This window comes from Microcebus murinus, chromosome X (genome assembly GCF_040939455.1).
Source record: "Microcebus murinus isolate Inina chromosome X, M.murinus_Inina_mat1.0, whole genome shotgun sequence".
Classification (NCBI taxonomy): Eukaryota; Metazoa; Chordata; class Mammalia; order Primates; family Cheirogaleidae; genus Microcebus; species Microcebus murinus.
Window position 1 is genome coordinate 86,426,091 of NC_134136.1, and position 16,773 is coordinate 86,442,863.

Sequence of the window (16,773 nt, forward strand, 5' to 3'; positions counted from 1 at the left end):
CTCCTTATGCAGTGATTGTCTAGCCACACCCTCGGTGTTTTCTCTGGAGCAAGCTCCCTCAGTTTTGGCATCTCTCCATCTGTTCATTTCTCCAGCCATTCATCCCTCTTTCCTTTTCTCCCTCTGTCCTTCCATTCATCTGAGCACAGTGCATTCCAGGTCTGTGCTAGGTCCTGGGGGGACAAGACCTCTCTGATCCTTGACCTTGTGGTATGCATAGTCTATAAGGGCATCTGAAGACACTTGCCCTTCAGTGAAAATTCAGAGCTGAGCAGAGTCTTGGGGTCAGGACGGCCTGGGCATGTGGTTAGGCAGCCTCTCCAGGGCAAGGGGGGTGTGGAAGCCTGTAGTGAGAGGATACCGTGAGTTAAAGTTGTTTCTGGGTTTAGAGCACTGGGCTGGCTTCTGTAGGATGTAAAGACAAAAGTCTTGTGTCCTTGCAGTATTGTTCCCTGCGATTGGGTTGCCAGGCCATGTGTCTGAAAGCCAGGCTGGCCTTCCTTGGTCTCTGTACCTGGGGATTGCTCCTTACTTCTGTCATGTTCCCTCTGATGTCACAAAGTAGACCTCGGGCACAGGATGTGTGCATCAGCAAAAGGAACTCGTTGTGGAGTGCTGTTAAACACTGTTGCAGTGGTCCGGGTGGCCAGGCAGTTCTGCACCTAATGAAGCAGGCCCAATTTACCTGCCCGGTTCTCTCTGATGACAGTGCGGAACCCTGCTCTGACTGCCTCAGGCTCCAAGTGCTGCGGGCTGGGTCTTGGGATATGCGTTGACACGTTTGAGAGAGCATATGTATTTCAGAAAAATGGTAGGTTACTTGTTCTAAGTGTTGCTTTCAGTTATGGAAACAAATGGGTGTTGTGCTTTTGCTTTGACCAGACAGCAGTCCTGGCCGTGGCTCTAGGTGTGACTTCCATTCCTGCCTCATGGCCACATGCATCAGCAGAGAGAAGGAACTCAGGGCACAGCCACAGGACCTCCCTGTTTGCATGGTTGATGGATGATTCCCAGGCTTCCTAGTGGTGGTTGGAAGACAGAAGGAGCCTCTGGGGAGGGCCCAGAGTGTGTCCTCTGGGGGGACTCACTCTAATCCAGCCCGCACAGCCAGCCTCGGTGGACTTGACCCAGTGGCCAAGGATTTGCCAAGCTCTCTGAGGGTGCATGCATGTTTCAGTGCTGGTACTTGAGAGGGTCATTGTGGATGTTAATGGCCTTTCAGACTCTTTAGGGTCCAGAAATTTCTGCCAGAGTGGCAGGGGCATATGGTGATGTATACTGGTTTGGTTCTACATAGTATAGAGTTTGGAATAGTTGTTATGATGTGGAATATTTACTATGCTTCTCCAGGTGGGGAACTTCAGCTTCTTTTCGGTTCTAAAGGAGAATTTGGGGCTCGATACTAAGCCACCTCATGGGGCTATTGATGGGTCTGGCCTCCAGGTGTTTTGAATCAGGTATTGTTGCCCATGGTCCTGCTCTGAGGATTTTAAAAAATGATTCTTGTGACTCAATATTGAGCAAAATAGCAGAGTCCCTGCTCTAGTTCCCACTATTTGGGGTGGCTTCCTAAATCCCAGTGACATCCTCGGTCCAGCCCAGTGACCCCTGGACTGCTTCACCCATTCATCTGACACACTGAGTGGCCCCTGCTAGGGGTCTGTGATAAAGGCAACAGCGACCCTATTCCTGCCTTCTTGGAGGGGGCCTAGCATTGTAGAAATCTTTACACTAATCACAAGTTATCACTTGGATGGGCATGCACTAGTGCAGTTACACTGCAAAAGACCTTGCACCCAGTGACTTCTTGATGGAGCAGAAATAGTTTCAGAATAAGCACTAGCATTGCTAGTCCTTGGTCAAGGTCCTGGTGAATGCCCCCACTCCCATGGCTGTTCCTTGGGCCCAGCGTTAGCTCAGGCCTCCTCATCCCTGGCCCTGCTCAGTCAGTGGGCTCCCTCGTGCCAACACCTCAGCCTCTCCCTGCCATCCACTTTCCCTGCAGCCTAAGTTCGACAAAGCAGATATGCTGATGACACGCCCTGCTTCAGGTTCCCAGTGGCATCCTGCCACCTGCACATCCCAGTTTGCTTTTTTTATTGCCACACTCGCCCTTGCCCCACCTGGACAGGGCTGGGGCAGGTCCCCAGTCCATCTGGGGCTGGCCCATCAAGGCTCAAGCACCACCCCCTCCCCTTCCCCTGCCCTCTCCAAGCAGGTCAGAAGCAGCCTTTGTGCTTCTGTTGGGCCCACCGCTGCTGAAACCAGCCCTTCCCACATCGAGCTGTGCTTGTTTACCTGGTTGGCTCTTCTCCTGCCACCCATCTTTGGGAACAGCGTTCCTGAAACTGGAGTTCCCGGATTGGCAGCATTTTGTCAATGTATGAGGGCAGCATCTTGGGTGTAGTGTAGGCACATTTTTCTAGGGAGGAGATCGATGACTTGTCTCAGATTCCCAAAGAGATCCACGGCTTAAAACGAACCGCTGTCCCTGGGAGGTTACTCTGCATCCTTTCCTGGCCTGTGGTTAATGTGCTTCTTGGATGACTGGAGGGCATAGATGTTTGGCATTTCTCCCCTGTGCTTTTGTTCATGGATTCAGTTGGTGATATATGCAAGGACACATCTATAATTAGTGGAATTCTCATGCCCCAGAGAAAATGGGTTTAGTGACTGCTGAAAAGTTGCATTTTTGCTGGGGAGGGGTTGTAGTTAATGTAAAAAAAGGCAGGCTAGTTTAAATCCTTTTGCTCTTATTCTTAGAAGCCTAATGCAGGACTTTCTGCAACTGGGCTCCCGTACAAAGGGGAGGAGAACTTGAACTTGGCAGTATTTGAAAAGTTTAAATTGAGATTACAGAGCCCAAAGGACTGTGATGTCTCTGCCCCTGTGTGCCTCTTGTCTGCATGGATGGCTGAGACCGTCCTGGGTCGCCTCCCCTGTGATGCTATTTCTAAAGAATGTTATTGTTCAGCCCCTTTGCTCTCCTTGGCCGGTGTGGTTTTCCTCACCCATTTCAGTTGTATTTACTTCTTCCGCCCATTGTTACTATTTGTTTTTTCCCCCCTAATCCTTCCTTAAAACCTCCCTTTTAATTTTTAAATATCCCTTCCTGTTTCTTATATTCAGTAGTAAATTAAGAACAAAAATATTATATATAATATTGTATTTTATTTTCACAGGACTATGTTAAGATTCTCACGTAGCGATTTTGGCCGTATTAAAAATAAAAAGCTGCTGGGCATGTTGGCTCGCCTGTAATCCCAGCTACTCAGAAGGCTGAGGTGGGACGATTGCTTGAGCCCAGGAGTTCAGGACCAACCTGGGCAACATAGTGAGATCGTGTCTCAATAAATAAAATGAAATAAAATAAAAAGCTGGTTATTGACTAACTATATTCTCACCGGAGTAATCATCATTTGAAATTTATCAAGAGTGTAAGGGAGACAAAAAATTATTTAAAAGCAGAATGCAGTGCATGTTATATTTATTCTTATATAGGGCTCTTAGAGCCCTTTGCTTTTGCTTGGAATCCCTTCCCTGAGCCCAGCGTGGAAGTGCAGGGCTCCGGCTGGTCCCACGCACAGGCCTCTGAATCCTTGACTGCCCTTGCCACATCCGGGTCCCACCACTTCTTAAGTGTGTGTCCCTGAGCTCACTTTCCTTCTGGGTAAAATGGGAGTGGTGAAAATGGATCCACCTCTTAAAATTGTTGTCATGCTTAAATGAAATTCTCCCTGTTTGGCTGAGCACAATGCTGGGCTTTGCTGCGGGGCTGGCAAGTGTGGCTGTACCGTGTAGCTGTGTCTGCAAACCTGGCAGGGCCGTGTGCAGCGGCCATGCGCACTAGGTGCGTTAGTGCTTATACAACTGGGTCCGTCCGTCTATGTACACATATGTCCTGGACCATTGCCTTTCCAAGTACTACGGAGTATTACCAAAAGTAAGGAGACTATTTTATATCATACATACAACCAAAACAAAAGTACATGACATATATGTGCTGTACTACCCTTAGGGAATGTGGTGTGCTTTAGCATTTTCTTTTTAAAGTAAAACACTTCTAGGGACCTACTCACTTGATTTCACTGCTCACTAATGGGTTGTGACTATAGTGTGAGAGCCCTGATACACAGAGAATTGTGATGAATGAATACGGGGGACTGGAAATAATTAGTTTAGAGAATGTTTCAACACTTAGCCAGATATTTGGAAGATGTTCTGGAACATCTATCAGCCATGACTTGGAGTTTATGAATAAAACTCACCAGATGCGTCTGACAGCTTTTGAGTGAGATGACAGTGAAGCTAGCAATAGCATCCAAGCCCTCTGATTTTTTTTTTTCTTCTCCCAAGTGTTTCATATGACTTGGAATCCTGAAATTCCTTCTTCCCACTGTAAATGAAGTATTCAATAGGAATCTCAATGTGTGTGTATATTTTAAAAATCGCTTTAGTGAGGTGTAATTTATCTACCATAAAATGCACCCATTTTAGTATAGTTCCAGGAGTTTTAATCAATTTATACAGCTATGCGACCATCACCACAATTAGATTTTAGAACATTCCTGTTGTCATCTGCTGTCCCCAGCCCTGCTTTAGCCCCAGACTACCACTGACTCACTTTTCTGGTTCCTCTTGGAGAAAGGCATGTTTCAGAAGTTAGACCCTTCTGGGTGTTGTCATTCCTCTGCCCTCCCTGATGAATGACATGCAGTGGCTGGGGTTGTCCCTGGTGGCCAGTCAGCCGGGTCTGGAGCCCAGTGAAGGGACCCCATTCGGGTCCATCTGGAGTGGGCTGGGTACTGAGGTCTGCCCTGTGCGTGTGTGGGGTGGGCTCATGAAGGCTCAGAGCTGACTCAGGGGCCTCCTGTGGGTCCCTCCAGCCTGCAGGGCTCCTCCTCTTATCACTGTGCATCCAGATGCCGTTCCTAACTCGACAAGCCCGAGTTTCTGATTACACTCTGCTAAACAGCTCCCAAGCACTTGCTCTGCCCCGTCCCCAGAGAGGAAGCTGTGCATCCATCACACTACAGACCACTCTCCCTCCGATCCAGCCTCAGTTCTGCACACCTGCTCATGAGCTTATTCCCTTGAGACTAGCACCATCTACAAATCGCTCTAGAGCTGCTGCCATAGGTGATGTATATTTGGGTGGCAGACTCAGCCAGCATTGATCTGGAAATCTGACTCATCCTGTTTACACAGTGGAGCACCTTCTAGGCATGCCCTGGAGCCCTATGGGGGTTAGGTCAGAATTGGGGGAGATGCCAGTCTTGCCCCGAAGGAACTGAACTACTTGAGGAGATACGATATGAGTAAATAACCACATTCTACACTTACGGTTTTGATAAATGCTACACAAAAGATCAAGCTCTGGGGCTAGCCAAAGAAAGGACAGCTTGCTTCCCACTGGGCTGGGCTGGGTCTGGACAGGGGGTATCTGGACCACATCTTAGATGAAGCATCAGGATTTGAATGGGAAGGGGGTGGGAGGGAGGCATGGCAAAGAGAAAGGACAATCCAAGTTTGGGGGTAGCAGCTCCTGTGGGTTGCTGGGAATGCGAATGGATGCCGAGGGCCCGAGGGAGGATGACGTCTCAGGCCAGGTCTGTCTTAAGTGATCTCAGTCTCAGCAGGGTTGGATTTCGCTGTGATCGTTGGTAGAGTCAGATGATGGTAGAACTTAGAGGAGGCTCTAGAGTTGTAGTGTCCAATGTAGTAGCCACAGCACATGCGAGTAAGCGCTTGAATCGTGGTGAGCCCCAAATGAGATGAGCTCTATGTGTAAAACACACTAGATTTCAAAGACTTTACAAAATAAGAATGTAAAACATCCCATTTATAATTTTTATAGTAGTTACATGTTAAAATGATAGATAGTATTTTCAATACATTGGGTTAAATAAAATATGTTTTTAAAATTAATTTCACTGGTTTATTTTTACTCCTTTAAGTGCGGGTACTAGAAATTTTTGAATTAAGTATATAGCTCTCATTGTGTTGCCATTGGACAGTGCTACCCTAGAAAATTCTATTTACCAGCTAGGCTAAAGTTTGTCTTCATTTTACTCATATCACTTGATCTTATATATGGAAGCAAACAAAGTATTTTCATGTCAGCATAGGAGTGTGGCTTTGATGGGCTTGCTGAGAAATTCCTTTTCTCTGTTGTTTTGCGTCAGAGGGACCCTGGCTGGGTGGTGTGCTCAGATGATGGCTGCGATTGGGCGCCCCTCTGGGTGTGGTTTCCTTTGGCTGGTAGACTTGCATCTTGGCCCGAGGTCAGCTCACTTTTAAATTATGTTCCCTTCCCACAGTATTATGCTGCTAAATCAGGATAACGACATTCTACCAGTTTTTAGAGGGGGAAAAAATAACATGGAAGGAAAAGAGACATCATTGGAGTTATGTTATAGATTCCAGAAACCTTGACGTTAGTCCCAGGCTTTCTGCCTTACCACTCCATAGTAAAGATGAGGAAACTGAGGCACAGTGAGACTGAGTCATTTGCCCAGGCTTGTCCTTACTAGTAAGTGCTTCAAGTATAGGTTCCTCAGTTTAAAATGTTTTCCCCTTAACGTTTTAAGTAATTATTGCCATCTATGTCTATATTTTAACAAAATATATACTGAGGGATCTTACATTTATTCAGTTACTAGCTGCTATATTTGTCAGGTGTGACTGACTGCCATCGCCCCAGTGCCCCAAAGCGCCTGAGAACTGCTAGGCGCAGGCTCGTGGGGGAGCAGAGCCTGGGCAGATTCTCTGATCTTCCTGAATACCTTCTGGGCTGATTTGTTGTAGGACAGTTTATTCTTTGCTGGAGGGTGGAACATCTCGCTCTTGTCTCTTTCTCATCTCTGGAAGACAGGCATACATTCAGGAAACCGTGTTATAGATCAGAAGTTGGCACGGCCAGTAGAGAACAGAACGAAAGGATAGGGGAGGTCTTTAGCTGTGTCAAATAATGATTTTGCTACAAAGCGAGAAGCTCTGTGTATAATAGGAATATGGGCCGTGGCCCTTCTTACCCCTTCCTCCTAAGACTCTGTAGTGGGAAGAGACAAATCAGTCCTCTCCAAACATGTCTATACTTGGCTGACTTTTTTGTGAATCATTAAAGATGCTCACATCATTAAATAAGATTAAATATTTAGACTTTTCACAAATTCCTACTATTTCCCTCCTTTGTCCAGATCTCCAGTTATGTCAGCCAGCCATCTGCTCTAACTAACAGCTCCAACGTCTCAGGTACTTGGCAGAATAAAAGTTTCTTACTCATGTCAGTTCAGTATGGGTGGGACAGAGGCTTCCAAGACCCTCTGATCCACACTGGCATTCAGGGTCCCAGGCTTCTATCGTGGTGTGGCTCACCCATCTTTTGAGGCTTTGCCATCCTCCACTGGGTCCTCTGCTTTGGGCTAACAGGCAAGGAAAGAGGGCAAGGTCTGGAGTATCCAGCCAGAAGCTTATGGGACAAGCCTGGATGGGGTGTACGTTTCTTCTGCCTACATTCCATTGGCTAGCATGTAGTCACATGGCCCCACCCAGCTGCAAGGGAGGCTGGGAAGTGTGATCTTTGTGTGGGCCCAAGAAGAAAATGAAGCGGGGGTTTGGGGAACACGGAGCACTGCTGCTACTCCATTGTTTTGAGTAACAAATGCCAACTTACAGGAGGTAGCCTTTGAATATTGGCCCAATTGATAGAGCAGTACCATTTTTATTGTGACTATTGAAAGAGAGGCATGTGGCATGTTTCTCACTGGGGTTTTGTGACTTGAGTGGTACTCCTGCTGGGATATCAATAACACTGACTTTTGAACTCAGGTCAGTTGATCGTGAACAGGTTCCCTCAGCTCCCTCAGGTTGGCGGGCCCATTGCTCCACCGTGAAAAGCTCTGCCCTGCAGAACATGCTAGCACCTGGCTTTCCAAGTGGAGGTTCAGGAAGATGTATGTACCCCTATAGGAAGTTGTGTTCCTAAGAGAGATATGGTAATTTGGAAAAGTCTTAGTAAGATGTACCTGGTTGAGGGCTAAAGGATAGTGCTATAACCTGTCACGACTGAGGCAGCAAGATCGATCTTGGTGGTGTGCCTTTTGTTTTTCACATTGAAGACTTTGAGACCACAGGTCTGCAAATATGGTTCTGTGCTATTCAGGCAAAGAGGTTTACCTGCACCCGATTCTCTGTGGTCATTTGTCTTATGGATTTATTGCTATTCAGAAAACCTCTAAACATCCTTTTTCCTTAAGATAAGTTTCAGGAGCTGTTTGCTTTTTATATTAGTTGGAGAGTTTATCCATGAATTGTGATAGTTTTGTGTTAGAGACAGTGAAAAGACTGACAATGTATAATTTTTTTTTGATTATCAGAAAGACAACATTTTCACATGGAAATCACAAACATTATTTAAGAATGACTGGTTCAGTGACTATCACTGACAATTGGGGCACTCAGGTTACGTTAATACATTGATGCAATGTTTAGGCTGAGTTTTAGGTGTAATTATTCTTTACCTTAAATTCTAGAATTGGGACTTGATGACAAGAGCCAGTTCAGTTCCTATGTATATTCTAAATAAAAACTGGGGCAAAAACACAAATTTTAAGTGATTTTTCCAAACGATTTTTCAGGGTTAGGGTGGCGGGTTTGTGGTACATTCACTACTAATTTAAACTTTGATAGAGAAATGAGGAATCGTCTAAAAGAGCTTCTCAATTTCATTTTTGGGGTGATGAGCCTCCCCAGGAATCTGCTCAATGCCATGGACTGTGCTTATCAACATTGCTGTACCATTTCAGGGAGTTCAGGGACCCGTTCACTGCCGAGTGAGAACCCTGGCTCTGGAGTGTAATTGTCATGCTACCAAAAGCTTGGAGAAGCAACTAGCACAGCAAACATGGTCGAATTCACCACATAAGTAACCACAAGCAGGCTGGTGTCCAAGTTCTGGCGGGCTTTGAAACTCTCTGTGAGCCAGGTAGCTTAGAAAAGGTGAAGGAAGTCGTTATAATTTCCTGAGGATTGGTTTGGAACTGAAACCAACATTAATAGTATCCTCTCTGAATAGCGTTTTAAAAACAAGCATGAATTGGAAATATAAAGATTATCTTGTTCTCAGGGACTGGAAAGTGTAGTTTAAGCACCAAAGGATTACCCTGGGCTCCTTTAGATGAAGAAAATGTGTGAGGAATCTGCGTTTCTACTTGTCCTTCTGCTACCCACCTCTGCTTTCCTACAATTAGGTCTAGTTAGTGTTGGGGAAGGAGGCACAGAACTGCCACTGACTGCTCTGCCCACCCTCTCTGGCCCTGCAGTCTCCCTGGTTGCTGTCTTGTGGTCGGTGGAATAATGGCTCCCAAATTGTCCATGTCCTAAGCCCTGGAACCTGTGAATGTGTTGCCTTGTGTGACAAAAGGGACTTTGCAGATGGGCTTCAGTTAAGGATCTTGCAATGGGGATAGGATCCTCCTGGATGATCCAGATGGGCCCAGTGTCATTACAAGAGTCCTTCTAAGTGGAAGAGGGAGGCAGGAAAGACCAGAGAGATGACATTCTGAGGAAGACTTGGCTAGCCATGGCTGGCTTTGGCACTGAAGGAAGGAGCCATGAGCTGGGGACTGCGGGCAGCCTCTCACAGGAGCGTCTGCCCTACAGCCTCTGCACGGAAGGCAGGCCTGTGCACCCATTTTAGACTTCCGACCCCCAGAACTATAAGAAAAGAAATCTGTGTTGTTTAAAGCCACCAAATTTGTGGTAATTTATGCAGCAGCCATAGGAAACCAGCATGGCCAGTCTAGTGAAGTGAGAGGTGGCAGAGGGGAGTGAAAGGGAGCAGGTCTCCATGCTGCACCGAAGAGGCCACATCCAAGCACTGTGACACCGGGAGCTCTGATTATCTCCATGTTAACAATTAGGAAACTGAGGCCCAGAGACAGATGGAATGACTCGCTTGAGGTTTCATGGCAGTAAATGGCTTTCACTGAACTGGTGCTGAGATGACCCAGTGCCACCTTTTAAGAGCCCAGCAGGATGTGATAAGGTGAAAGGGAACAAGAAGAAGCCTACATATGTGCCGTCCATCATCCTCTCTGCTCTCTGGCCCCCTTTGTAAGAAAAATGTATTCATTTGCTCTGCCAAGGCCAAGAAACGTGATTTGTCGAGGGAAGAATCTGCACTGGGCAGCTCTCTGGGGGTGGCTGATGCTGCTGGGGGTGGTGTGAGCAGATGGTGGCTGCTGGGCTGGGTGCTGTGCTGCTCAGTTTGCTCCCAGTCTCCCACCATCTGAAAATGCTATTGACTTATGCTGTACTCCCTGCCAGCTTGTTTCTGAAGGCCAAGTGTGTGGATTCATCCCAAGCCTGTGAATGAATGCATTAAAGATACCACCCCTTACTTCATGGGTGGGGGTATCGGGTGGTGGTAAAGCACTTTGGTGATATATATTAAACATTTACCGTAAGCTCATATCTATTACTTACAATAAAGAACAGAAAATTGGAACATACCAAAATGGATGATCTCAGGTGCCTGGTAAATAAATTGTGCTCTTCTGCACGTGCTGGAAGATTCAAGCATTGTAGAAAGTGATGCTGACAGAGCTAAAACATGTGAGGAAATGCCCAACTGAAAAAACAATCAGTATTTGAAATTATATCAGTTATGGAAAACTGTAAGAAAAAGAAGGGTGCAAGATAAGCTAAATTGTGAATCCAGGGCTTCTGGATCATGAGCGGTTTTAGTCCCTGGTTTTTAGACTTTAATGTCTGAATTTTTTTTACATTGAATTTAAGATATGAGGGGAAAAGCTTCATGTCGTTTGGCCTTGAAATTTAGTTCTAGGAATTTTTTCAAAAATGGAAATATAGTATGTGAGTTTTATACACACAGATATTCCTTTCATCATTTTATTTTCCTGGAGAGAGGCGATAGTGGGAGAGAGGGAGATCATTATTATTTTTTTAAAAATTGAGATATAATTCACATATGCCATAATACTATTTTAAAGTCTACAGATCATTGGTTTTTACTATATTCACAACTAAGTATGCTATCACCATTACTACTATCTAATTCCAGAACATTTTCATCCTCCCAAAAGGAAACCCTGTGCCCATTAGCAGTCACTCTCCATCCCCTCTTTCTGCCAGCCCCTGGTAACCACTGATCTGCTTTCTGTCTCTATGGATTTGCCTATTCCGGACATTTCTTGTAGATAAAACCTCACAACATGTGGCCTCTGTGTCTAGCTTCTTTCACTCAGCACAGTGACTTCAAGGTTCATCTGTGTTGTAGCATGTATCAGTACAATTTTTTTTTTTTATATTTTTTTTTTTTTTTTGAGACAGAGTCTCGCTTTGTTGCCCAGGCTAGAGTGAGTGCCGTGGCGTCAGCCTAGCTCACAGCAACCTCAAACTCCTGGGCTCGAGAGATCCTTCTGCCTCAGCCTCCCGAGTAGCTGGGACTACAGGCATGCGCCACCATGCCCGGCTAATTTTTTTTATATACATGTCAGTTGGCCAATTAATTTCTTTCTATTTATAGTAGAGACGGGGTCTCGCTCTTGCTCAGGCTGGTTTTGAACTCCTGACCTTGAGCAATCCGCCCGCCTCGGCCTCCCAGAGAGCTAGGATTACAGGCGTGAGCCACCGCGCCCGGCCCGTATCAGTACAATTGACCTTTGAAAATCACAGGTTTGAACTGCATAGGTCCACTTATTCTTCCACCTTTGCCACCCCTACGACAGCAAGACCAATCCCTCTTCTTCCTCCTCCTCCTTAGCCTAGTTATATGAGGATGGAAACCTTTATGATCTACTTCCACTTAATGAATAGTAAATATATTTTCTCTTCCTTATGATTTTCCTAATAAATTTTCTTTTTTCTGGCTTACTTTATTGTAAGAATACAGTATATAATATGTATAACATACAAAATATGTTTTAATCAACTGTTTAAGTTATTGATAAGGCTTCCAGTCAACAGTAGGCTATTAGTAGTTAAGTTTTGGGGGAGTCAAGTTATATGTGGATTTTTGACTGTGCCAGGTGTTGGATTTTTAATATTTTCAGAAGAAAATGGTTCTTCAAATTTATTAAAAGCCTTAATGATGCTTTTGTAAGAAGACAAAATTGAATTGCTAATTTATTTGCTCAAATTGTATTATCTACTCTTATTTCCATGTATTAAAAAAGATTCTAAGATCAGAAATGAGAAATTACTCTAATCAGCTGATCTACTGGCCCTCACTATTCCAGAACACTCTACTTTTGGACTCTCAATGTGGGAATCCCATCACAGTTGGAACTAACTAGAAGTAGGGAGTTGAGGGTACCATGGTTGGAGAAACAGGGATCTTAGAACAGAGTGCTTTTCCTTTTTAGCTCTACTTTTATTAAATAATTGTATGTTCAGCATTTGAACCAGTAAAAGCAAATATAATGAAAATTAACTATATTTACAAAAATAGGCAATATTTCCCCTAGTGACAATTTAATCATAGAATTACAGGTCCCATATCTTTGGTAGGTGCAAAAATAGCTTGGGGAATTAAAATTAGGCATAAATAAATTCATGCTGGTCTTTGAGAGTATGGACCATTGGATAGTGCTGTGATAGGAGTGTTGAGGAGATACTGAGACATCAAGGTCTTTTTTACTTTAAACTAAATGGCCTCATTTGATGACCAGTTTGGTGGTTTGAGCTCTTATGTTTTATTGTTTGTAGTTTCCTGTGTCCTTCCATTTATTAATAAGCCACTGTTTTCTCTATGCTGCTGCTTGTAATCAGGTGCCTCTTTTCCACTTTTCCCCTCTGGTTTATTGTAAGGGGAATAAGCTGTAATATTGCTATTCCCTTGCTTTTGTATAATATGTGAACAAATGTGGGGAAGCTGAAAGACGTAAATGCATTGGGGGAAGAGGGGAGGAAGGGGCTCCTTTCCTGGAGAACTGAAAAATATTTAAACATTCCAATTTCGCCTTATCTGGAGTGGGTGTGATGTTTCAGGAGGCAGGTGAACGGACCCTATCTTTCTGGAAAAGAGATTGGGTGCTTGTGGTGGTGCTGGTGGTGGTAGGGAGTCAAAGCAGAAAGAGCCAGAAGCTTTGTATGCGCTTGGCTTGGGGAGAACTTTTAACACCAGCCCAGGGAGTTTGCCCTGGCAAACTCGGTGCCATGAACTTTTGCACAGAAAGCCGCTGTGCTTGAAGAAGAGTCTTCGGACATTAGCGTCTCTGCACAAGTGGGGGATGGTTGTTGGCAGGATGAAGCCTACCACCTTGCTGAGGTGCTGGCTGTCCCCCAGCTGAGTCTGAGATCTCTCCCGGGTGGCTCTGGCCTCACCCTGACATGCAGGAACAATGCTTTTTAGCCAACAGCAGCCAAAAAAACACTCCTTGCTGAAAAGTTAACATCAAAAGAACTCCAGTGTTCAACCGCCAGTATTGCCCTTGTGTCAATAAAAGAGGAGCTAAGATTTGCTCAGCTCTCCTCAATGTAGAGATTTGGCCAAAGAGATTCTGAAACTGAATAACTCCTCTGAAGGGATTATTCATTGCTGTGGTCGTGTTACCCACCAACAGCTTTCTTGGGAGAAAAACATCATTTGATATTGATACAGTATAGAATATTCGCTGTAGGTAATATGTGCTGTGCAAGAAGAAATCCTGAAGTGCCTGGTCCATAAATATTTTGGAATGAAAATTAGGAAAATAAATCTAGACATTCTCAATGCTGTTGTTGAAAATCTTGCCGTAATTTGTCTGTAAATGAAGCTGCAACTATCTGACCATCTTGAGAATGCATCATCCTTATAGATGGATGGATGAATCAAAAGAGTGGCATGGATGTTTATTTTAATATTCTTAAATAGGACCAAAACATATTCTATGCATTTCACTAGAGGACAGCCTGGATCATCACCACAAATGTCTGCTACAGTGTCTGATCAACTGTGAATGGATGTCAGGGCTTAGGCGTTAGTTATCTGTTGCTGCATGATAAATTACTTAGAAATTTAGTGGCTTCAAATGACAGTAAGCATTTACATGATTTCTGTGGTGCAGAAATTTGGGAGTGGTTTAGGTGGGCCGTTCTTGCTTGGGGTCTCATAAGGTTGTGGTCAAGGTGCTAGCCAGGGCTGCAGTGATCTGAAGGCTTGACGAGGGGTGGAGAATCCATGTCCATGGTGGCTCCCTCACACGGCTGGCAAGTTGGTGCTGGCTGTCAGCAAGACCCCGCAGTGCCTCTCCGTATGGGCCTCTCCACAGGGCTGCTTGAATGTTCTTGCGACATGGCTGCTGGTTTCTTTCCAGAACCAGTGGTCCAAGAGAACAGGTGGGCCCTGTGGACTTCTGAGACCCACTGCAAGAACTTGATCACTTTTTTATGGTTGTAGAGTCCTTGCTCTTGGAGTTAACTGGCCTCTGAGAAGTGTGATTCCTCCTTGCCTTGCTTTGAGGCACTCATTTCTGTGCATGATCCCAGAAATTCCATGTATTGTTCAGAAAGGAAGTGGAATCACGAGGCATATGGATTCTACATAAAGCTAAAGTAAAACTCACCAAAATGATAGAAGTAGCAGTCAGTTTATTTTTCGAGCAAGTAGTATAGAAGTGTTATTCAGATAACCTGGTTACTTTTTAGAGAGAAAATGGAAAAAGGTGAACTTTTAATAATTTTATAACAGTTCTGAATTGTAAATTAAGTGGATTGGGCTCAGCATTGCTATAAGGATGGGTTTCCCACCTATATTTGTTGATTGAATGAGATCATGTATGTAAATGTGCTTAGAATGTGCCTGCATTTGGGCATTTTTCTCTAGGCTTATTTGTTTTTCTTGTTATGCTAGAATACCAGTGTTTTATGCTCAGGACTTAATTTGTGTCAAAGTAGGATTGTTTTTGGTTTGGTCCCATTCAGGCCTTCAGTCATGCAAAACACCCTGCCTTTACCTGCTTGACTTGGAACCATGCCATGGGCATACCATTCTCTACTGGTAAAGTTGTCACACTGCAGACATCAGTGTTGTGGCATGAGACAGTGTGCAATAGGTTCATCTTGTGTTGTGATTTTTTGAGTGCATTATGTCTGGAAGGATATCTGCAACCTATTTCACCTTCTACATATTTCTGTTTTCATATTGGCTCTAACTTCTTAAAACCTTATGTTTAAAATGAAGATTAAATGAAGAAGAGTAAAATCAGTGTCATTCTGGTGGTGTTTACCAGTTTCTAACTGCTACTGGCAGAGACAGCTTTGTTGTCCAACCAGTTTGGGGAAATCACATGTTCAGAATTCATACTGGTCTCATGGGGCTTGGTTGTGGTTGTGTCTCACTTTCTTGGGGCCGGGGACTTGAACAGAAGTGGGAGGATTGAGTTAGTGAAATTTAGGTTATCAGATTCCCATGCATACCAGTCAGTGTGCATTTATAGGGGCAACCCAGCAGATAGCTGCCCAGACTCAGACAATTATAGGCGTGTCCCATTTTATACACCAGCTGCTGTCCTGACACTATCTTGTCATCAGTGTGATGGCGGGGTGGGGGAGGGGAGGACTACTTACAGAATCTGAAAACCCTTTACTTTCACTCTCCTGTGGAGCCCAGGTTTCTTTAATCAGATTTGCTTCAAGGAGAGACACCTGTAGACAAAGTGCTTTTGTTGTTGTTCTCCCGAAAACCAAATAAGGACCCTTTGAAATTTCTGATTCCTACTGTGTAAGGAATGCAGGAAGTATTTAGTAAGGATCTCATTGTATTGTTTCCTTGCATGGCTCTTTGCATTTGGTCAATGGTAGATGTTTAATTCATTAACTTGTGACCACTGGTAGATGAAAATATTATAAATGCATTTTATATGGATTTAAGCTGGTGTTCATGTGTAATGTGTGGAAACTGAAAGTTCCCAGTGGGGGATGTTTCTCAGGGAAGAACAGAGCACAGGTGCTCTCCCATTGTTCTGGAAGAGCTGCATTCCATTGTCATCACCTCATTAAACGGACTGCTTGGAAGAAGATGCTTGTTTTACCTGTTTTGTTAGTAACTGTGAATATCTATTTTGGCTGGTATTTAAATTTGCACTTGGAGATAGCAATGCTTTTAATTTTGAGTGTACTAATATTGATTATTATTTAGGCAAAGCTGGTGAATTAATTTTCCAACCAAATAATTGGGGCAAAAGCAGTCAATTAGATAAGATAATGTATACTCTTTTTTTTTTTGAGACAGAGTCTTGCTTTGTTGCCCAGGCTAGAGTGAGTGTGGAGGCGTCAGCCTAGCTCATAGCAACCTCAAACTCCTGGGCTCAAGCAATCCTACTACCTCAGCCTCCTGAGTAGCTGGGACTACAGGCATGCGCCACCATGCTCGGCTGATTTTTTCTATATATATTACTTGGCCAATTAATTTCTTTCTATTTTTAGTAGAGATGAGGTCTTGCTCTTGCTCAGGCTGGTTTCGAACTCCTGACCTCGAGCGATCCGCCCGCCTTGGCCTCTTAGAATGCTAGGATTACAGGCGTGAGCCACTGCGCCCGGCCTTGTATACTCTTTTATTAAAACCTAATTCTAGAGTCAGCAAACTTATACTGACCTGACTTTCAAATTTGTTTTCATAATTTTATTTTGCAGGATAACAAAGCCATTGACCTTTGCCGATTGTGTTGGGGACGAACTTCCTTTAGGATGGGAAACTGTGTATGATAAACAAATTGGAATTTATTACATGGACCACATAAATAGTAAGTAGATTGCCAAATTTGTGGC

At 44.4% G+C, this 16,773-nt stretch overlaps 1 protein-coding gene across 2 annotated transcripts in view; it reads left to right on the forward strand.

Moving 5' to 3' along the window:
* Positions 1–16,773, forward strand: part of WWC3 (WWC family member 3) — a 117,678-nt gene that overhangs the window by 26,547 nt on the left and 74,358 nt on the right. For both annotated transcript variants that reach the window (XM_012784852.2, XM_075999434.1), the window contains exon 2: positions 16,639–16,748. In XM_012784852.2, the coding sequence (XP_012640306.2) occupies positions 16,639–16,748 (110 nt within the window). The remainder of the gene's footprint in view (positions 1–16,638; positions 16,749–16,773) is intronic.